We start from the raw sequence: 23,246 nt of genomic DNA, 5'->3' as shown, positions 1-23,246 counted from the left end.
GTATCTTATCTCAATATTCCACAGAAATTGCAGATACAAAACCATAAATACTCAGTAATCAGTAACAAAGAACGTCTGTGTATTCTGTATAGAGCGGCTCCTGCATCTCCCCCCTCTCCCCAGCTCGGATTTCTCCATATAATGGAGCACTTAAGGTGCACTGCTCAGTCCATGGAGACACATATTGTGCATAAGATGATTTCCCCTTAAAGGAAAGCAGGTAGAATGCAGTAAGTCAGGCAGGAGATAATCTACGATTAACCCTTTCCCGCTTAGAAATAGATGACTTATAATAAGTTGAATCTTTGCCCATTATCTGTCAACACCCTCCACTACTCCTTCTCTTTAGATTCACAGTCATTGATTCTTTTTTTGCCTGGATTGTCAGTGTCTCATTTACTAAAGGCAAAGGATGATTCACGGGGTGGAGCGCTGATGTTTTGTAGATTATTCGTAACACGTTGATCCTGGAATCTGTCTGATAACCAACAGACAGCGTGGTAAAATGTCGTGTGCTACTTAATATGTATAAATAAAAATATACAAAATCATTGGTTTATTAATATTAAATTTCATGATATATTACACAGAAATGATCATTTTACAAGTTACACAAGTGCACAAATTATATCATAATACAATTTAACCCTTGCCCTCCACTAATTGACCTAGAACTGTTCTATGCAATCCAATTTTAACCGATAACCTTCTGTAATCCAGGAGGTTTTCTCTTGGTCTGGCTGCCTAAACTGGTTCAAGAGTCATAACTAAAAGACATATTCTTTTACCTGGTCCAAAAGAGTATCTCATGTTCACAACATTTTCCTCAGTTTCTTGAGAATTTCCATGATACTAATCTAAGAGACATTCACGTGTCAAAAAAAAAAAAAACAGTAGGAGTTTAGGACTTTAGGAGACTAGGAGTTATGGACACATGTCTGGTCTAAGTGGCCTCCACTGGTCCATGTGATCATCCTTAGTCTAAAATGGTCCCTCATCTAAAAGATAACTTTTGGTCAATCTTTAATATTCAGAGAAACATGTTCTGCTAGTGTTTAGGTCTATAAAGTCTTTCTTAGACTAGGAGACATTGTCTGGTCCACGTGATCTTCCCTAATCCAAAAAGCCTTAAAAGTAATAATTGTTAATCCAAGAAATCTATTCTGGTCATACTTAAGGTTGTGAAACCTTCCCTAGTCTACGAGACTCCCACTGACTTAAGTTATCTTGCACAACCTAGAAGTCTACTTTGTCCAGAAAGTCTTCCCTCATTTAGCCTTCATCCTCTAATCCCTAGTCCAAGTGACCTTCCCTGATCAAGAAAGCCAATCTGGCCCAAGAATTCTTTTAGACCTACTGTACGTTGTTCCAATTAGCTTTTTATGATTGAAGAGAATTACATTGGTCCAAAGGATATTTCCACGACCTTTCAAAACAACATGCCAAAATTTTAAAAAATTGCAGTCCTTCCCTATTTCACTAACAAGCAAAGGTGAACGTTAGGCTCATTATATTTGCAAATGTAAAACTGGGAGGATGTACAGATGCTGTAGCCGATGCCACCGTCATGTCCCATGCATCCACAAAACCAACATTGATCCCCTGAAAAACCTCCTTGAGGACCAGATACTGAGTATAGCCATGGAAGTCTCCTTGTCTTTCCACTGGGGCAAAGAGTTCTCTTGTATTTTCAGTTTTTATGATGACCTTAGTGTCGGGACTCCTGAGGAACAGTCGCTCTAAAGCTCTGCGGATGTTGACAGCTCTCTGAATGAAAACTTTAAGAGGAAACTGCCTAAAGTGTTGACCCATCGTGATCACAAAAATGGTATCTTTCCCCCCGGCACGCTGGTCAATCTGACGACTGGTGTAGAGGTCCTCCTTGAAGTAGTAAAAGTCACCATGTTCCAGGGGAAAACCATGCCTCTTGTAGGAAACATATATATCTTTCTCCATGTTCATGGCTTCCAGTGTTAATGACCAACCGGCCCAACCTTGATGATGGTATCGGAAATATTTCACAACTAAGGAAGAGAAGACAAATCAGTAAACTATGTTGATCAAATGAAAATGTACCTCCAGGAGTGATGTATACTCTTCTGAGAAAGAAGACAGACGAAAATATATGTTACACCAAGGATTAAGGACATGAAGACCTAAGGGCATCAAAGAAGAATGTCTGCTCCCCCAGAAGCCCCTCAATGAACGACAGAGGAGGACTTCTAAATAAAGCTGGCTCCCTCTTTGGTGGTTCCACTCAATCCATGAGCTACATGCTTGGTAAGGCATTTGAACGCCACCATGTAAGTTCTACATTTCTTTGGCTTTTCGGAGCATTAGAGGAAAAATAAGTGGCTGAACGGAACATCCTTGGGGAATTTGAGGGGGGCTATCTTGTCAACCACTACCGCAGTCTTAAAAAAGGTGGGAAATTGAAACATATAGTGCATTTTATGATGCAGTGATTCGGCCTCTATAAAATTGGAAATAATGTATCACAAAAGTTGTAATCCTTACTCTGGATTCCCTCGGTGAAGTGCATGATGAACTGACGCAACGTGGAGTCTCCGATCAGAAAGAGTTTCTTCCCCTTCAGACAATTGGTAAAGTTGTCCGCCGTCGTGTAAATCGTCATGTTACAGTAATCCGGATTCCAGATGTTGTTGTAGAAGTATCCGCTCGGGAGAGGGGAGCTCATTCCTGGCTGACATTTTGGCTTTGGTGCCTTCGTTGTGGCTGTAAAAGATCCAAGAAATTAGAATCTTTTGGCGAATCTTGCAAGTGTCATGTCAAAATTGGTAGAACTGGCGGTAACAATTTTACGAAACTTTGAGTTGAGTTTTTCAAACAGTTTGTGAATTTTCAATCAATTTTACTCCAGAATTCTGGAGAAAACCGCTTGACGAATTCGCCCTTCGTCTTTTCACACTCCAGTCACATCCAAAGCTGCATTAACAATTCGTAACAATAATTCAGTACGCAATAGGTAACACAAAAAAGTTACTTATTTCAATATTATAGATTAAAAAAAAAAATGTGACTGTGTCTGGTATTGCCGCTCAGTCCCTTTCTGAAAACATGGACTGCTTGGACTTTATTCAAGAAAATTAGAATTTTAAAGAATTATGAATAAATAAATATAATGATGGTAAAACTTACTGTTACATTGGGTCACGGTGATAGGTGAAATTTGTTGTGGGATTTCTACAACGATATTTGACCTGTAAAACAGGAATTGAAAAAAAAATATAATGAATCATTATAAAGTATTTTTTATCAATAAATCAGTAAAAACATGGAATATTGAAAGAACTTTCCACTTTGTTCAATACATTTTCATTAGAAGGATCCTCTAATGATTAACTCTGATCTGCAGGTGAAATGAGGTACCACACTGTGAACATTTAAATCAATGAACTGTCTGTGTAATATAGGACCAGACGAGTCCTCCAGAGCAAGAGACTAAGGGACAATTCCTTCTACAGCATCTTTGTAATTCTGTCCGTAAGCCATAAAAATGAAGGCGTCATATTTTGGTGTTGTAGAAAAGTCTACTATTAGTTATCTTTAAGACCTCTCCAAAAATTATATCAGTTTGGGTCCCTGTACCAGGTCTTACACAAAATTCCAGAATAAAGAGATCATGGAAAGAATCAAAAAATTCTCTGATTCTAAAACTTGAACATTTGGGTTTATTTGGAAGAGTCTTGATTTTATCGACATCTCACCATCTGCACCATCCATGGCCAAAGCTCAGGAAATGGACCTAAAGTTATTCTAAGTTTTAGAGAAACCAAGAGGCACAGCCACGTTATGTTAGAATTCATTGGATGATCTAAGATGTGGATCTTCACCACCATCACCATCTCTGAAAAACTGGAGAAACTTTATTTATTTTTATCACTGTGGATTTTCCTGTGGAAAAAGAAGGTGTGCTTCAAAACGCATTGAATAATAAAAAACTGTATTGGCATATCCACGGTCTCCTATTGCAGCTTATACACTGCTCAAAAAATAAAGGGAACACTAAAATCCCACATCCTAGATATCTCTGAATGAAATATTCTAGTTGCAAATTTTTATTCATTGCATAGTGGAATGTGTTCAGAACAATAAAACATAACAATTATCAATGTAAATCAAAATTAATATCCCATGGAGGTCTGGATTTGGAATGATACTAAAAATCAAAGTGGAAAATCAAATTACAAGCTGATCCAGCTTCAGTGGAAATGCCTCATGACAAGGAAAAGATGCTCAGTAGTGTGTGTGGCCTCCACGTGCCTGTATGACCTCCCTACTGTACAACACCTGGGCATGCTCCTGATGAGGCAGCGGATTGTCTCCTGAGGGATCTCCTCCCAGACCTGGACTAAAGCATCCGCCAACTCCTGGACAGTCTGTGGTGCAGCGTGACGTTGGTAGATGGAGCGAGACATGATGTCCCAGATGTGCTCTATCGGATTCAGGTCTGGGGAACGTGTGGGTCAGTCCATAGCTTCAATGCCTTCATCTTGCAGGAACTGCTGACACACTCCAGCCACATGAGGTCCGGCATTGTCCTGCATTAGGAGGAACCCAGGGCCAACCGCACCAGCATATGGTCTCACAAGGGGTCTGAGGATCTCATCTCGGTACCTAATGGCGGTCAGTCTACCTCTGGGGAGCACATGGAGGGCTGTGCGGCCCTCCAAAGAAATGCCACCCAACACCATTACTGACCCACTGCCAAACCGGTCATGCTGAAGGATGTTGCAGGCAGATCGCTCTCCACGGCGTCTCCAGACTCTGTCACATCTGTCACATGTACTCAGTGTGAACCTGCTTTCATCTGTGAAGAGCACAGGGCACCAGTGGCGAATTTGCCAATCCTGGTGTTCTGTGGCAAATGGCAAGCATCCTGCATGGTGTTGGGCTGTGAGTGCAACCCCCACTTGTGGACTCCGGGCACTCAGACCATCCTCATGGAGCTGGTTTCTAACCGTTTGTGCAGACACATGCACATTTGTGGCCTGCTGGAGGTAATTTTGCAGGGCTCTGGCAGTGCTCCTCCTGTTCCTCCTTGCACAAAGGCGGAGGTAGCGGTCCTGCTGCTGGCTTGTTGCCCTCCTACGGCCCCCTCCACGCCTCCTGGTGTACTGGCCTGTCTTCTGGTAGCGCCTCCAGCCTCTGGACACTACGCTGACAGACACAGCAAACCTTCTTGCCACAGCTCGCATTGATGTGCCATCCTGGATGAGCTGCACTACCTGAGCCACTTATGTGGGTTGTAGAGTCTGTCTCATGCTACCACGAGTGTGAAAGCACAACCAACATTCAAAAGTGACCAAAACATCAGCCAGAAAGCATTGGTACGGAGATGTGGTCAGTGGTCCCCACCTGCAGAACCACTCCTTTATTGAGGGGGTCTTGATAATTGCCAATAATTTCCATCTGTTGTCTATTCCATTTGCACAACAGCATGTGAAATTGATTGTCAATCAGTGTTGTTCCTAAGTGGACAGGTAGATTTCACAGAAGTTTGATTTACTTGGAGTTATATTCTGTTTAAGTGTTCCCTTTATTTTTTTGAGCAGTGTACTATTGGCAGCACAGGTTTACCTATACCTTTCTCCAGTTTTCCATTATATAACGTTCTGTGGACATGCAGCAGCCAAGTTGCGACTTTCACAACCTTTGGAGGTGAGCATTTTCTCTGCATCTGTTTCCCATTTAACCCGGATATGACCCTATTGCGCTCAGAATCTTTTCAGTTTTTATTACAATCACCATGAACATTTAGACATTTCTCACTGACATTTAGGGAAATAACAATAATAATTCTCCTTTAAAATGTTAAAACCATGATGAATATTATACCTCTGAAATAATTGTTTTTCCAACGGGGTAAGATATGAGGCATAACGATCATAACCCCTCATTTCATTCAGACTTTCACAAGTAAAGTTGGGAGCCTTGTAGCAGTGGAAAACCTCCTCATATAGAGGGTCCTTGTATTCGCAGATCTCCTTCCCATCTTCCTCAGTGAGCCTAAAGGCACATTTAGTCACTGCTACTTTTCCAAACTTTTCATATCTGCCCTCGAAGCCAATAACTCCTTGACTGGAATGTCTTGACCTCCAGAGAGCGGCCACTCCTTCACTTGGGTAGAACAACAGGATGTTGACATTGGCTTTGCCAGCCCAGTACAACGGAAAGTGAACGTGGTAGGACCCATTTTTGAAGTCCTCCACGTTTCCTGAAACAGAAGCTCTCAATTCTGAAGAAAAGAGTCTTGGTCTTAAAAAGTCTCCTCCATACGTCTTCTTGTTGCCCACGTGATCAAACATATCGACCTGAACCACAAAGTCGTCTCCCACACAGTACGTCTCCTTGGGCTTGACAATGGAAATCTTACCATTCCTTCCATTTGTTGTTTGGTTAAAGTATATAAATGACACATTAGGGATAAGTTTTTCGATTTTGTCAAATATGGCGTCTACTTCTACTTGAAGCTCAGTTTTTGGTGGAGTGGCAGACTCTTTCATCAAAGGTTGTTCTTGGTTGATAATGGGTGCAAGGCAGTTCTGGAGTAAATCTCTCACGGAATCCTGAAATTCATAACATTTTCATCATACATAGGAATGCAATTGGATTTTATGACTTGTGAATATACTAACGAAAGATGAATTAGTCAAAATATTGTAGATGTGTAGACATGTCTCACCTGGAAACTGCTTTGGTACCAACTAAAGCTTAGAAGGAATATGGCAAGAAGTCCTCCTGTGATAAATGGTTTACGCATGGTAGTAGGTTCACAGTGAGGTCACCCTGCTGGAGACAGATCCAAGATCAGATCCTGATCAACTCCTGCGAGAGATCCAAAAATACAAGGTTATACTCCAAAAATGTTGTAGGATCTTAATGATTATTCATGAAATGAGACGTTATGAAGCAGCTCAAATCTACAGTAGTTTTATGTACAACACCCATTATAGCTAAATATTCCTGAATAGATGAATGAATGAATGAATGAATGAATGAATGAATGAATGAATGAATGAACATAAAAGGTGTCTGTTTTGCCCAGGGAACATCTCAAATCTGAGTCTTCAATTTAATTGCGTTTCTTAATTTTAAACATAAACTATCCTGTTGAAAATATTTACTTGTGCAACGAATGAAGGAATGAATGAATGAACGAATTCCAGTGTGCAAAATTCCGTAACTGGTTACAAGCGCTGGGGTCTGCAAGTGTAGAGGGGGCTCAGGAGCTGAGCTCTCACTACACATGGTAGACGGCGACTATAATATATTGCCGATATCTGTGTCTAACAGCCGCGGCCGGAGCTGAGTTACAATCACTGCTGTTCACCATTTAGCTGCTGCTGTAAATCTCTTATTTAGTGACAGGAAAATGAGTGTGGCACGTCCATCCATTCATTCAATAAAATAAATTTTTATTGAAGAATCGTGAAAAAAAATTAAAAACAGAAGGATTCATCATAGATATTAACTCTGATGCCCTTAGTCATATGAATACACAAGGAATTTGAATTAATTTGAATTTTAAATTAATTTTAGTTCAGTGATGACAAAAAAAACAAATGGAATAGACCAACTGAAAAAGATTTTCTTCTGACTAGCATCATATTTTTTAACTATATCTGAACCTTAGTAAATTAAAAAAAAATCATTTTTGCAATTCATGCCATGTGGAAAATTGGAGTGAAGTTTTAATATCTGGGCATCCCCTTCGGACAACACATCTATAACCTCTACTGATGATTTTGAGGAGGGTATCATTCTAATTTAGTACAGCTAAGTATAGTAAGATATCATTTTTTTCATTTTGGTGAATTAAGGACTAAGAGGTGTACAAAAGGTTAACAGGGAATCAGACGTGTTGAATAATATTGTTCTGGCTTTTGTTTTTTATTTTTGTAAAGCATCTCCTCCTTGGATTTGAGTTTTATGTCATCAAATGCACATCGGACTTTGGATTTATTGTAACCCCTAGCACGTAGTCTATCAATAATAATTGTACTTTCATGTAAAAACACAGAGGCATCAGAACAAATACATCTGAGTCTTGTGAATTCTCCATAAGGAATTGTATTAGTAGTGTGTTTCGTGTGGCAACTCGTAGATTGCAAAACAGTATTGCCAGCATTGTCTTTCCTAAATAGGGATGTAGATACTCGGCCAGTTGATGGATTTCCTGCTAATGTGATTTCTAAAAATGAAACATCAATTTTAGGATGATTACAGACAAACAGAACATTGTAATTATTGGAATTTAAATAAGAAAAAAAGTGTGGCATGGCCAACACGCCACCAGTTCACACAAGGAGGACATCATCTACATATCGGCCGTACCAGGCTTATATGGGAAAAACATAGTTTTGAACACTGAAAATATAGGCTTCCTCCCACCATGCCATATAGGGGATGGCTAAAGATGGGGATAATTTTGATCCCATTGGGGCACCCTTGGTCTGTAAAAAAAAATCAAAGTCGGACATAAAATAATTGTGATTAAGCAAATATTCTAGGGCTGCCACAATAAATTGCTCAAGTTCAGATAAATAACCACTGCAAAAATTGAAATAATGATGTATCGCTGTAACAGTTCATCAATGACAGAGAACTATTCTTTGCTTAGATTTTTAGAGCAGAGTGAATGCTAAGTATTTTTAGGTCTCTCTCACCCAGGGATTGAAATAAATCAAGAGCCCATACTCTGGATTGAAGAGGATAATAAAAATAAATTTTACATGAATTTTTTATATTTTGATCTGTAGAATACAGTATATTATCATTTTCACCCTATAACTGATGTAGTATGAAAATGGCACACTGAATGAGAGAGACCCAGGAACATCTACATGAACAGATGAAAAAACCATTGCAGATAGTATTAAGTCAGTAGGAATACAGGACTCCTGGATAGGTTGGTGCTCGGATATGGTCCCAACCAGTATTAAAACACTCTGGAGATTGATCTATAATGGCGAACGTTCTTTCTTTTGTCTGTCATTGGATAGTGCCTGCAGGCGTCTTTCTCTGACTCTGCTGCCGTCTCTTCTCATTAGTGCTTTTTTTAAACAATTCGGGAGTATTCACGGTTTCATCCCATACTGGAGTTGTAAGTATCGGATGCAAAATAGCAAATTGGTTTATAAAAAGAACAATCTTTTTTGGCTTCCACAGGGTGTAGAACGTCAAATTAACGCATTCATCAATTCACACCATGTGGTATATAGCATTGTATGCAAATCCTGCAATTTACATTATCTGGGTCATACCACTACAAAATTAAAGCATTGGAGAACATTTATCTAATATTGGCAGTGGTAATATTAGCTAACCAGGAGCAAGAAAACATTTTATTTCCATATACAAAGATGGTCCCTTTTGAAGTGGGAATAATTATAGCTAGGGAGAGAGAAACTAATTAGAACAACTGTTGAAGCAGAGATCTCATGTCGTGGACAGGTGATTAAAACAAGATATCTGCAGGTCAAAAAGACAGTAAGCTGAGATCTGTTTAAGCAGGAGTGGAGAAGTGCAGGGGCTGACTTTGTTCCAAGCGAGAACATCCTGGGTTAAAGGGATTTTTCTGAAAGTGTTCCAGACATTATGTCTCCATTGTCCAGATATGTATATTGAGGTTTTGTATCGATCCGATATTTATGGGATATAGATTTTTGGCGTCATAGTGAGAGGGAGAACAGAACTCATTCACTCACATCACTGTAGAGCCATTAGAACCCCTCCAACAATAATGTACAGATGGATGATGCTATACATGTCATATTTCATCTGTATAAAAAGATAAAATTGCGATAATAAACATGATGACAACATGTAACGCCTGTGACCTAGATAGGAGAATATATCCTGCAAATTGGGGATCTCAGAAAGTTCTGAATGGTTGAGTACATCCGACAATCAGCTCGCACGTGAGTTCTTCCAGGGGAGGTGTGTGGGCGTAACTTTGAGCTAATAAAAAGCAGTATTTGGGTTTGGGTCATTTGTCAGTCCTTGGAAGACATAGTTCACTGTGAGTTGCATCCATTTATTTTCCCAGAGTGCTTCCCTCCGCTACGCTCCGAACCATTTCTGTGACCAGGTTTAGTAATTTTTTTTGTCATTCCATTTTGCATCACCTTTGAATATATTTTATAAACACTGCCTATCTTGCTGGATTAAATATAAAATGCAATAGCTCTGTTCCTTTTGCTCTGTAAACCGCACCCATAAAGCCTTATGCTACCTGTAATGGGTGTCCAATCGGCCTGTATAAACAATTGGTGGTGGAAGCTAATATTGGTTCCTTTTTTGTTATTTTGGAGCCGGTTGTGACCATACTGGGGGTATATGTATATATTCCATGCATTGGAATCGGAGGTATATATACCATACGTTCACTGTGAGTTCCCTAATAACCAGCCTATTAGTGGAAGCAGACATTTGCATCAGCCAATTGCATAATTGCCCTGGCGATTGGAGGCAGTGGACTTGCGTTCCCTTTACATAGTGGTATGCTTGACCCCACTGACTGTGTATCCATGACAATATATATATACAATTGGTGTATTCCATGTATTCTGTTGTCATCAATGAATTGACGGCGTTGTATACTCAAGAAATGCGTCAGCGTTACTATCTGTAATGGATCCTTTTTTAAAAGTGGTTTCATGATTTTTCAATAAAGATTTTTTTTATCAAATGGATAGACGTGATGGATGTGCTGTAGTCATTTTCCCTTCACTAACTCATTGGCTGTGCTGCCCGGATCTGACACTCATTCATCATTATCTCAGTATACTTTGATCGACACCAGCGTGGTGAGTTTCCTTCCTCCTTTTTTTTCCTGTATACCGGTGACCACAGATTCAAGTCCCTAAGAAGTGAAAAATAAATTAAAAAAAAAAAAAAAGAAAAGAAAAAAAAGATTTTAAAAGTACAAATTTAATTTTAAAATTTAAATTACCCCTCTTTTTCCCTGGTAAAAAAAACGAAGTTAAAACAATAAAAGATAATAATATTTAGTATCGACGAGTCCATAAAAGTTAGATTCAACAAAAGATAAAATTAATTAAATTGTACGGTACTAAAAAAGAAAAAAATATCAAAATTCCAAAATTGTGGGGTTTTGGTCACAACACCATCCTAAAATTAGCAATTCGATATTTCCCCAAATTCGTATTAATAAAACCGCCAACTCACCATGCATAAAGCAAGCGACTTACACAGCTCAATCAATGGAAAAATGCAAATGTTCTCAGAAAATGGCAACACAAGTTAAACAAATTTGGTATCGCCGGCATCGTACTGACCTGGAGAATCATATTGTCAGGTCATTTTTACCGTAAAAAAAAAAGACAAACAATGGGGGAATTGCATTGTTTTCAGGATTTCATTCCAACTGGAATTTTCGTTCTCATTTTTAGTCTGTTTTTTTGTAAAATAAATGGTGTCATTAACAACTACAACTTGTCCCGCCAAAAACAAGAACTCATATGGCTATGGGGATGGAAAAATAAAAAAGTGATATCTTTTGGGGAGAAGAGGAGGAAAAAATAAAATAATTTAGAATGAATGAATGAAAATTAAAGAATCAACAACTTAATTAATGAATGGTTTGTGGTCTGTAATGACCGGAATACGCATATTTCTATAGTCCAATAAAAGGACATCTAGAAGCTGATCTGAATACATTTGGTGTAAGCAATGAATGAGAATTAATGGGTGAATGAATGAAGGAAAATATTTATGCACAGGAAAGAATTAAAAAATAATTAAACAATAAATAAATAAATTCATAAGCAAGAATGAATAGGAATAAATGAATACAAAAATTCTTGAATAAATGGATGAAAATAATGAATGTATGAATCATTGATTAATTAAATCAATGAGAATGAAAAAAGGAATGAACTTATAATGTGTAACACCACTGCCTACATCCATGCATGGCTTCCCATCCCCTGCCATGCAGGGGCACCGATGTATTCATCACCTCAGGCCGTGCAGTGAGCTCCTTATCCTCTGCTTGCTGTGTGCAGTGAGCTCCTGCTCCTCTGCTTGCTGTGCATACTTAAGGCTCCCGCGCGTACACTTCCTGATTCTTAAAGAGAAAGTACGAGCATTCGTAATTTATCACCAACTTATTGCTATGAGGCACTTGGTATTTAAGGCACTTCCACCTGTTGGGAGGCGCCTGAGCAACATTCTCTTTCGATGTGTGTGCAACTGCTGATTTGCCAGGTCCTTTCCTGCTCCTGCCACCCTCAGGTTGAATGCCCAGTCCTGAATTCTGATCTGTGACTCTGTACCTGTATGTGATCTTTGCCGTTTCTGACACCCTGGGGGCTGAACAGCCAGGCCTGAACCCTATCTCAATTAAGGACAGTGAGAAAATAATAGCAACGTAATGCATAATAGCATCCCATATCAATACCTGACGCGTTTTCCCTCTAGGAATTTTCTAGGGGGAAAACGCGTCGGGTATTGATAGTGGATGCTGCTACATACCATTTAGCTATGTATGGTGCCTGACTAAGGCTTGTACTTTACAATGGGATTCCCTGCCATTGAGCTGACGAACCTCAGTAGGACAACCAGATAAGTGCATGATTATTGCACCCGGTCTACCTATATTTCTTACAGCAATATTTGAGTTGTACCTGTTGCTGCTTATTAATCTGTACATATTATTTGTTGGTTCTGACATTAGTATAGGTGCGGAGGATATTCCTGCTTGCCCCGCTTCTATATAAGACTATTTCTATCAGGAATAGGACAGCTGGTTTCATTTTTTTACCTACTGAATACACAATATTATTGGTGGGTTTCCACCAGCTCACCATCATTCTTACTTTCACGGGTAACAGACTGTTTTGGGACATTTTTTCTTGGTCGGGATTATTAGGGACATCAGGGAAAGCAGACGATGAGTGGGGGGCGCCATACCGCAGAAACTAAGGGTGCCAACCTCTACTGTCAGGAAGGACTCCGTATAGCGACCTAGTAGGGCCTACTAGGATACATATCATTGTATTTTCCCATTTTTCCTATATATTTTAGGGGTCCTCGTTTTTGTATGGTTTGTTGTCTGAACTCTATCTCTAATCTGTTGCCTCTGTGAAACATTAGTGGTTTGTGTGTCCTCTTCCTACTTCATGGTTAATGCCTTGTGTGAGTCTGGCTCTGGCTGTCCTGTGTGTACCTGTCCTTGTATTGGTCATGTGTGAATTTGGTCCTGTCTGTCCTGTTTACTGGTCCTAACCTGACACAGCCTGTTCTATGTGAACTTGCTCCTGTGTATCCTGTGAGGACAAGAGGTTCCCTGCCTGCCTGCATCTGCTGTTCCCTGTCTGTCTGCACTTAAGGTCCAGTACCCCCTTGCTAGAGACCTTGTTCTTCCTGAATCCGTTCCTGTCCGTTTTGTTTTAACTTGGTCCTACCCGTTCCTGTATTCCAGTTGTACCTGCCAGTGACCCAGTTCTTCCTGAAGCTGTTCCTGCCCGTCCAGTCTGAACTGGGTTCTACACCTGCCTGACTGCATATCAGTCTTGATCGTTAGCACCACCATATCTCATTGAGGGTCAGCTGCCGTGTGACCGAGGTCAGTCCTGGTGTAGCACCTAATCACACCTCCCCGGGCTCTCCTCATATCGCGGTGCCGTCTGCTGCCATACATCCGGGATCAGTCTTGGGGAGGTACTTAATCGCGCCCCTCCTGGATCTCCTCGGTCCACAGCAAAGTGGGATCACAATCCAAGTGCAAGCGTGACTTAACATAATGTATCAATGAATGCATAAAAGAATGAATGAATAAAGATCCAATCTGCAAATAATTGAGTGAATGGATGAACTATCCTGAAAGATAAGGAAAACAGGTTAGATTATACTCACCCAGGGGTGGTCATGATGCGGTCTGGTCCAATGGGCGTCGCGGTCCGGGTCCGGCGCCTCCCATCTTCATACAATGACGTCATCTTCTTGCCTTCACGCTGCGGCTCCTGCGCAGGCATACTTTGTCTGCCCTGTTGAGGGCAGAGCAAAGTACTGCAGTGCGCAGGCGCTGGGAAAGATCAGAGAGGCCCAGCACCTGCGCACTGCAGTACTTTACGCTGCCCTCAGCAGGACAGACAAAGTACGCCTGCGCAGGAGCAGCGACAGGAAGCAAAGAAGAGGACGTCATCGTATGAAGATGGGAGGCCCCGGACCGCGACGCCCATCGCACTGGACCGCACCGGGACCGCCCCTGGGTGAGTATAATCTAACTTGTTTTTCTTATCTTTCAGGTACATCAGGGGCTTATCTACAGCATTACAGAATGCTCTAGATAAGCCCCTGATGGCGGTGGCCTTAACTTATAGGCGAATTTTGGGGGTGACAGATTCCCTTTAAGAAATGAAGACATTATTGAAAACTGAAAGTATGGGATAAAGTGTTGTGAATTCTGTGGCTGAGTTCACTTCTGTGGTCACAAGTGGTATTGCAGTCTCTGGGCTTCCTCCCTCAGGTGTTTTGGTGAGCTCGTTGGCTGCCTTGCTATTTAGCTCCACCTGAGTCTGTCTTCCTTGCTCCTTGTCAATGTTCCAGTGTTGGATCTGAGCTACTGCATCTTTCCTTGGGCCTGCTGCTCTGCTAGATAAGTGCTTCTAGTTTGTTTTCTGTTTTTTTTCTGTCCAGCTTGCTTTTGTCTTTTGCTGGAAGCTCTGAGAAGCAGAGGGGTGCACCGCCGTGCTGTTAGTTCGGCACGGTGGGTCTTTTTGCCCCTTTGCGTGGTTTTCGTTTTAGGGTTTTTTGTAGACTGCATAGTTCTCTTTGCTATCCTCGCTCTGTCTAGAATATCGGGCCTCACTTTGCTGAATCTATTTCATTCCTACGTTTGTCTTTTCATCTTGCTAACAGTCATTATATGTGGGGGCTGCCTATTCCTTTGGGGTATTTCTCTGAGGTAAGTCAGGCTTGTATTTCTATCTTCAGGCTAGTCAGCTCCTCAGGCAGTGCCGAGTTGCATAGGTAGTTGTTAGGCGCAATCCACTGCTGCTTATAGTTGTGTGAGGATAGATCAGGTACTGCAGTCTACAGAGATTCCACGTCTCAGAGCTCGTCCTATTGTTTTTGGTTATTGCCAGATCTCTGTATGTGCGCTGATTACTGCACGCTGTGTTGCCTGATTGCCAGCCATAACAGTACAAGGAGCCCCACCAATGATTCCCAATAGAGGGAAAAAAGAAATCCTGACATCATTTTTTTTTCTTAGCTCTGTCTTCAGTCTTTTTTTTCCCCTAGACATTAGAGTGCTTCAGGACACAGCTGTGGACATGGATATTCAGGCTCTGTGCTCCTCAATGGATAATCTCGTTGTAAATGTACAAAAGATTCAAGATACTATTGATCAGAAATCGATGCTAGAACCAAAAATTTCGATTCCTGATTTGTTTTTTGGTGACAGAACTAAATTCCTGAGCTTCAGAAATAATTGTAAGCTATTTTTGGCCTTGAAACCTCATTCTTCTGGTAATCCTATTCAACAGGTTTTGATTATTATTTCTTTTTTGCGCGGCGACCCACAGGACTGGGCGTTTTCTCTTGCACCAGGAGATTCTGCATTGAGTAATGTTGATGCATTTTTCCTGGCGCTCGGATTGCTTTACGATGAGCCTAATTCAGTGGATCAGGCTGAGAAAAATCTGCTGGCTTTATGCCAGGGTCAGGATGATGTAGAAGTATATTGTCAGAAATTTAGGAAATGGTCAGTACTCACTCTGTGGAATGAATCTGCACTAGCGGCTTTGTTCAGAAAGGGTCTCTCTGAAGCTCTTAAGGATGTAATGGTGGGATTTCCTATGCCTGCTGGTTTGAATGAGTCTATGTCCTTGGCCATTCAGATCGGTCGTCGCTTGCGCGAGCGTAAATCTGTGCACCATCTGGCGGTACTGCCTGAGAGTAAACCTGAGCCTATGCAGTGCGACAGGACTATGACTAAAGTAGAACGGCAAGAACACAGACGTCTGAACAGACTGTGTTTCTATTGTGGTGATTCTACTCATGCTATTTCTAATTGTCCTAAACGCACTAGGCGGTTCGATAGCTCTGCCGTTATTGGTACTGTACAGTCCAAATTCCTTTTGTCCATTACCTTAATGTGCTCTTTGTCATCGTATTCTGTCATGGCGTTTGTGGATTCAGGCGCTGCCCTGAGTCTGATGGATTTGGATTATGCTAAACGTTGTGGATTTTTCTTGGAGCCTTTGCGGTGTCCTATTCCGTTGAGAGGAATTGATGCTACACCTTTGGCCAAGAATAAGCCTCAGTACTGGGCCCAGCTGACCATGTGCATGGCTCCTGCACATCAGGAAGTTATTCGCTTTCTGGTACTGCATAATTTGCATGATGTGGTCGTGTTGGGGTTGCCATGGCTACAAACCCATAATCCAGTATTGGATTGGAACTCTATGTCGGTAACCAGCTGGGGTTGTCAGGGAGTACATGGTGATGTTCCATTTTTGTCTATTTCGTCATCCATTCCTTCTGACATCCCAGAGTTCTTGTCGGACTTTCAGGATGTATTTGAAGAGTCCAAGTCTGATGCCCTACCTCCGCATAGGAATTGTGATTGTGCTATCGATTTGATTCCTGGTAGTAAATTCCCTAAGGGTCGTTTATTTAATTTGTCCGTACCTGAACACACCGCTATGCGCAGTTATGTGAAGGAGTCCCTGGAGAAGGGACATATTCGCCCATCGTCGTCACCATTGGGAGCAGGGTTCTTTTTTGTAGCCAAGAAGGATGGTTCGCTAAGACCGTGTATTGATTACCGCCTTCTTAATAAGATCACTGTTAAGTTTCAGTATCCCTTGCCATTGATTTCTGACTTGTTTGCTCGGATTAAGGGGGCTAGTTGGTTTACTAAGATTGATCTTCGTGGTGCGTATAATCTGGTGAGAATCAGGCAGGGAGATGAATGGAAAACGGCATTTAATACGCCCGAGGGTCATTTTGAGTATCTGGTGATGCCGTTCGGACTTGCCAATGCTCCATCTGTTTTTCAGTCTTTTATGCATGACATTTTCCGTGAGTATCTGGATAAATTCTTGATTGTTTACTTGGATGACATTTTGATCTTCTCAGATGATTGGGAGTCTCATGTGAAGCAAGTCAGAATGGTTTTCCAGGTACTGCGTGCTAATTCCTTGTTCGTGAAGGGATCAAAGTGTCTCTTCGGTGTGCAGAAAGTTTCATTTTTGGGGTTCATCTTTTCCCCTTCTACTATCGAGATGGATCCGGTTAAGGTTCAGGCCATCCAGGATTGGACTCAGCCGACATCTCTAAAAAGTCTGCAGAAATTCCTGGGCTTTGCTAATTTTTATCGTCGCTTCATCTGTAATTTTTCTAGCATTGCCAGACCATTGACCGATTTGACCAAGAAGGGTGCTGATTTGGTTAATTGGTCTTCTGCTGCCGTGGAAGCTTTTCAGGAGTTGAAGCGTCGTTTTTGCTGTGCCCCTGTGTTGTGTCAACCTGATGTTTCTCTTCCGTTCCAGGTCGAGGTTGATGCTTCTGAGATTGGTGCAGGGGCGGTTTTGTCACAGAGAGGTTCTGGTTGCTCAGTGTTCAAACCATGTGCTTTCTTTTCCAGGAAATTTTCTGCTGCTGAGCGTAATTATGATGTGGGCAACCGAGAGTTGCTGGCCATGAAGTGGGCATTCGAGGAGTGGCGTCATTGGCTTGAGGGTGCTAAGCATCGCGTGGTGGTATTGACTGATCATAAGAACTTGACTTATCTCGAGTCTGCCAAGCGCTTGAATCCTAGACAGGCCCGTTGGTCGTTATTTTTTGCTCGTTTTGATTTTGTGATTTCATACCTTCCGGGCTCTAAAAATGTGAAGGCGGATGCTCTGTCTAGGAGTTTTGTGCCCGACTCTCCGGGGTTATCTGAGCCGGCGAGTATCCTCAAGGAAGGAGTCATTGTGTCTGCCATCTCCCCTGATTTGCGGAGAGTGTTGCAGAAATTTCAGGCTAATAAACCTGATCGTTGTCCGGCCGAGAAACTGTTCGTCCCTGATAGGTGGACTAGTAAAGTTATCTCTGAACTTCATTGTTCGGTGCTGGCCGGTCATCCAGGAATCTTTGGTACCAGGGAGTTGGTTGCTAGATCCTTCTGGTGGCCATCTCTGTCACGGGATGTGCGTGCTTTTGTGCAGTCCTGTGGAATTTGTGCTAGGGCTAAGCCCTGCTGTTCACGTGCCAGTGGGTTGCTTTTGCCCTTGCCGGTCCCGAAGAGGCCTTGGACACATATTTCGATGGATTTCATTTCTGACCTTCCCGTTTCTCAAAAAATGTCGGTCATTTGGGTGGTCTGTGATCGCTTTTCTAAAATGGTCCATCTGGTGCCCTTGGTTAAATTGCCTTCCTCCTCTGATTTGGTGCCTTTGTTCTTCCAGCATGTGGTTCGTTTACATGGCATTCCTGAGAATATTGTTTCTGACAGAGGTTCCCAGTTTGTCTCGAGGTTCTGGCGAGCCTTTTGTGGTAGGATGGGCATTGACCTATCTTTCTCCTCGGCCTTCCATCCTCAGACTAATGGCCAGACCGAACGAACCAATCAGACCTTGGAAACATATCTGAGATGTTTTGTTTCCGCTGACCAGGATGATTGGGTGTCATTTTTGCCGTTGGCTGAGTTCGCCCTTAATAATCGGGCCAGCTCGGATACCTTGGTCTCTCCATTTTTCTGCAATTCTGGGTTCCATCCTCGTTTCTCTTCAGGACAGGTTGAGTCTTCGGACTGTCCTGGTGTGGATTCTGTGGTGGACAGGTTGCAGCAGATCTGGACTCAGTTAGTGGACAATTTGACCTTGTCCCAGGAGAAGGCTCAGCTTTTCGCTAATCGCAGACGCCGTGTGGGACCCCGACTTCGTGTTGGGGATTTGGTTTGGTTATCTTCTCGTCATATTCCTATGAAGGTTTCCTCTCCTAAATTTAAACCTCGTTTTATTGGTCCGTATAGGATTTCTGAGATTCTCAATCCGGTGTCTTTTCGTCTGACCCTCCCAGACTCCTTTTCCATACATAATGTATTCCATAGGTCGTTGTTGAGGAGATACGTGGCACCTGTGGTTCCATCTGTGGAGCCTCCTGCCCCTGTTTTGGTGGAGGGGGAATTGGAGTATATTGTGGAGAAGATTTTGGATTCTCGTGTCTCTAGACGGAAACTCCAGTATCTGGTCAAATGGAAGGGTTATGCTCAGGAAGATAATTCCTGGGTTTTTGCCTCTGATGTCCATGCCCCAGATCTTGTTCGTGCCTTTCATGTGGCTCATCCTGGTCGGCCTGGGGGTTCTGGTGAGGGTTCGGTGACCCCTCCTCAAGGGGGGGGGTACTGTTGTGAATTCTGTGGCTGAGTTCACTTCTGTGGTCACAAGTGGTATTGCAGTCTCTGGGCTTCCTCCCTCAGGTGTTTTGGTGAGCTCGTTGGCTGCCTTGCTATTTAGCTCCACCTGAGTCTGTCTTCCTTGCTCCTTGTCAATGTTCCAGTGTTGGATCTGAGCTACTGCATCTTTCCTTGGGCCTGCTGCTCTGCTAGATAAGTGCTTCTAGTTTGTTTTCTGTTTTTTTCTGTCCAGCTTGCTTTTGTCTTTTGCTGGAAGCTCTGAGAAGCAGAGGGGTGCACCGCCGTGCTGTTAGTTCGGCACGGTGGGTCTTTTTGCCCCTTTGCGTGGTTTTCGTTTTAGGGTTTTTTGTAGACTGCATAGTTCTCTTTGCTATCCTCGCTCTGTCTAGAATATCGGGCCTCACTTTGCTGAATCTATTTCATTCCTACGTTTGTCTTTTCATCTTGCTAACAGTCATTATATGTGGGGGGCTGCCTATTCCTTTGGGGTATTTCTCTGAGGTAAGTCAGGCTTGTATTTCTATCTTCAGGCTAGTCAGCTCCTCAGGCAGTGCCGAGTTGCATAGGTAGTTGTTAGGCGCAATCCACTGCTGCTTATAGTTGTGTGAGGATAGATCAGGTACTGCAGTCTACAGAGATTCCACGTCTCAGAGCTCGTCCTATTGTTTTTGGTTATTGCCAGATCTCTGTATGTGCGCTGATTACTGCACGCTGTGTTGCCTGATTGCCAGCCATAACAATAAAGTAACTCAGAAACAAAAAAATAAAATATGAAAGCATTAAAGAAAGACATAATCATCACCATCTGGATAGATGAGAATGAAGGTGCGGAGCGGTGCAGTAGCCACAGGCGAGACACTAGTCTCCTTTTACTTCCCGACGCGCCACGTGAAAGTGTGGTCCTGGCTGAGTGTGTGGACTTGTGCTGTGAGGGTCTTACGTCCGTGCAGGCCGGATGTAGCCAGTAACTTGGTAAGGGTTATGTACAAGGGGTAGCGGGTAAAAAGTCTTATGGACGTTTCCTCTACAGTATGAAGCATTTTCCAAACAGTATCCTTCCTCTGTAGTTTCTTCCAGGGCTAGTGAGGCCCACTGTTTCACCCTGCTGCGCCACAGCCCCGCTTTAACACTTCAGTCCTGATCAGCGAGTCTCCTTTCTCGCTCAGTGGCTCCAAGTCCTATTTCTTCCACTGAATCTACCTCTCAGGACTTCCATTAGTCCCACACACTTAGTCCTGTTTGGGCTCGTTACCTTCTGCGTTACAAGCTCTAGGGTTCGTGACTCGGCATCATCTCCAAGGTCCCTTCTCTGGAAGACCACTGTCTTTTTCTGCCAGGTTTACTTCTGGATCGCACTATCCCTTAGTCTTAGTCTCCTATGACTGTGGGTCACCCTTATGCAGCTCTGCTCTCATTGCACTCTAACCTCCTACTCCCTCTCTACCTAGAAGCAGTCACTTACCCGAACACTAACCCAACCCCTGTGGGCCAAGCCCAAACATTAACTCTTTCTTAATGAGTGAATGGATGAAATAGTGACATATTAAGAAAACAAGTGAATTATAAAGGAACAATGAAAAAACGAATGAATTCAGTATAAAAAAATAAAGAAACAGAAGTGGATGGAATAAACTAATAAATTGATTAATGAAATAATGAATATATTAATGAGTGGATGAATGAAGACATTATTAAAAACTAAATGTAAGTAATACATTAATTTGGAAATGAATGAAATATTGAGTGAATGAATGATGATAAATGAAAAATGAAAGCATTAAAGAAATACATAATCATCACCATCAGGATAGATGAGAATGAAGGCAGAAAACATTTATGAGTAAAGAATGAATGAATAAATGAAGGAACGTATTAAGTAATATATAAACAAATGTATGAATTAATAAATGGTTTAAAATGAATTAAGGAATGAATGAATTAATTAATTAATTAATTAATTAATATTAGAAATAAAAGGAATTATATCATTTTAGTTGTGAGAGGAGAGACCAAGGAACCATGTGAACAATTATGACAAAGATTAGGATCTTTTCATGTTCCTGAAATGAATGGTTACAAACACTGCAAATGTGTCACAGCAGATTAGGGACTTGCTCACATTGGGTTCCAAATACTCCCCTTGGAAGAGGGACAAATGCGCCCCCATATTTAAGGGAACTCAGTGATTCTCAAAATTCGACGAGCCACCATAACACTTAAAGAGGGAGGTAATAATGTCAGTGTTACAATCTATGTAATCTCAATATTCCGTAGAAATTGCAGATACAAAACCATAAATACTCTACAATCAGTAATAGAACTTCTGCGTATTCTGTAGAGAGTGGCTCCTGCATCTCCCCCCTCTCCCCAGCTCGGATTTCTCCATATAATGGAGCACGGTGCACTGCTCAGTCCATGGAGACACATATTGTGCATAAGACGATTTCCCCTTAAAGGAAAGCAGGTAGAATGCAGTAAGTTGGGCAGGAGATAATCTAGGATTAACCCTTTCCCGCTTAGAAATAGATGACTTATAATAGGTTGAATATTTGCTAATCAGTCCCCACCACCCCTTCCCTTTAGATCATAATTGATTATTTTCTTACCTGGATTGTCAGTGTCCCATTCACTAAAGACAAAGGATGATTCACGGGGTGGAGCGATGATGTTTTCTAGATTATCCTCTGGAGATTTAACCTAAGGTGTATTCTGTCTGTTAGCCTTGTACTGAAAGGTGTCATTCCTTTTTGTGACAACTTCTAATTCCGTCTCCTCATTCTTCTCTGTGGATCTGGATGGTAATTACTGGTTGTGCTGTAGAGAGTGAAAGGCTCCACCTAATGTCAATGCTTTGCACACACATATACTGGGATTTTTTTTCATTCATTTACATTTTACACTGCATTGAATCTAGCAAAAGTAAAAAATAAAGGAGATTTAAGTTAAAGTGACGCTAAAAACAGAAAATGGAAAAAAATAAAGAAAAAATGTCCCAGTGCTTCCCCCACTCATGTCCTTCTTTTATCCTACTTTATACCATAGGTAAACTAAAAAAAAAATATAAATCTGTGTTTTTTACGGCTGCACCGTAAAAGGTGGGATCAGAGGTGTCGTGCTTACCTTCTCCTCTACTGGGAGGTGTTTTGGCTATAAAAAGGGGGTCGTTCCCATCACAAGGCTCACAACAGCGCTAAGTGATGACTGAGACCATCCATCGGTAGGAGCCGATGACACGCGAAGGTTCAAGGAATGATGAATGAAGTTGCCATCATCCATGACATACTTCCGAAAAGCATGAAAGTTCTATGGCGCCGGCCAAGTGAAAGACACCATCCGAATGTTGTAACCTGCTCAAGATTTTATCCTCCTTTAGAAAGATGTTCATTAAAGATAACCCTTTTTCCAAGATCCTGCCCAGTGCATTGCACAACTTTACGATACGGGCTCCTGAGCCCATAGGCTTTGCTCTGCCTGTATAAGTATCATGAACTAAAAAGCTCAGGATGACCAAGGCCTATGCCAATGTATTTTAACGGAGGTTGTCTTATCAAAAACAGGTTGAACTAGTGGTCAATTCACTGACATCATAGTCTGGAGAACCATGGTTGTCCTCAGTTGCCTCTAAAGAACTGGTGGCTATCACCATTCCCACATCTCCCCTTTATATCCACAGCACTGTTCATTACCTATAGAAGGGGTATCTACATGTTGCCAACTCTCCCAAAAAATTCCAGAAAAAGGTAAGACCTACTTGGTACATGAAACAGATCTCCTTGGCACCGATCAAACCCCTAGAAACCAGAGCTTCCCCGAGGATTGTTGCACATGATGCCGAGATGCTCTGTTC

The 23,246-nt window shown here is 41.9% G+C and overlaps 1 protein-coding gene across 1 annotated transcript; it reads right to left on the bottom strand.

The window, feature by feature from the left end:
- Positions 1-541: 541 nt before the first annotated feature.
- Positions 542-23,246, bottom strand: LOC138645415 (NXPE family member 4-like). Its single transcript, XM_069734724.1, has 7 exons — positions 23,151-23,246; positions 22,006-22,213; positions 6,707-6,849; positions 5,860-6,590; positions 3,160-3,221; positions 2,518-2,736; positions 542-2,024 (listed from the first exon to the last, which is right to left on the bottom strand). The coding sequence occupies exons 3-7, from the start codon at positions 6,782-6,784 to the stop codon at positions 1,480-1,482; spliced, it is 1,635 nt and encodes a 544-aa protein (XP_069590825.1). The 5' UTR covers positions 6,785-6,849; positions 22,006-22,213; positions 23,151-23,246; the 3' UTR covers positions 542-1,479.

The sequence above is a fragment of the Ranitomeya imitator genome, chromosome 7 (genome assembly GCF_032444005.1).
Source record: "Ranitomeya imitator isolate aRanImi1 chromosome 7, aRanImi1.pri, whole genome shotgun sequence".
Lineage (NCBI taxonomy): Eukaryota > Metazoa > Chordata > Amphibia > Anura > Dendrobatidae > Ranitomeya > Ranitomeya imitator.
The sequence above is the reverse complement of the archived record's forward strand: the minus strand, read 5'-3'. Positions and strand labels throughout refer to the sequence as shown.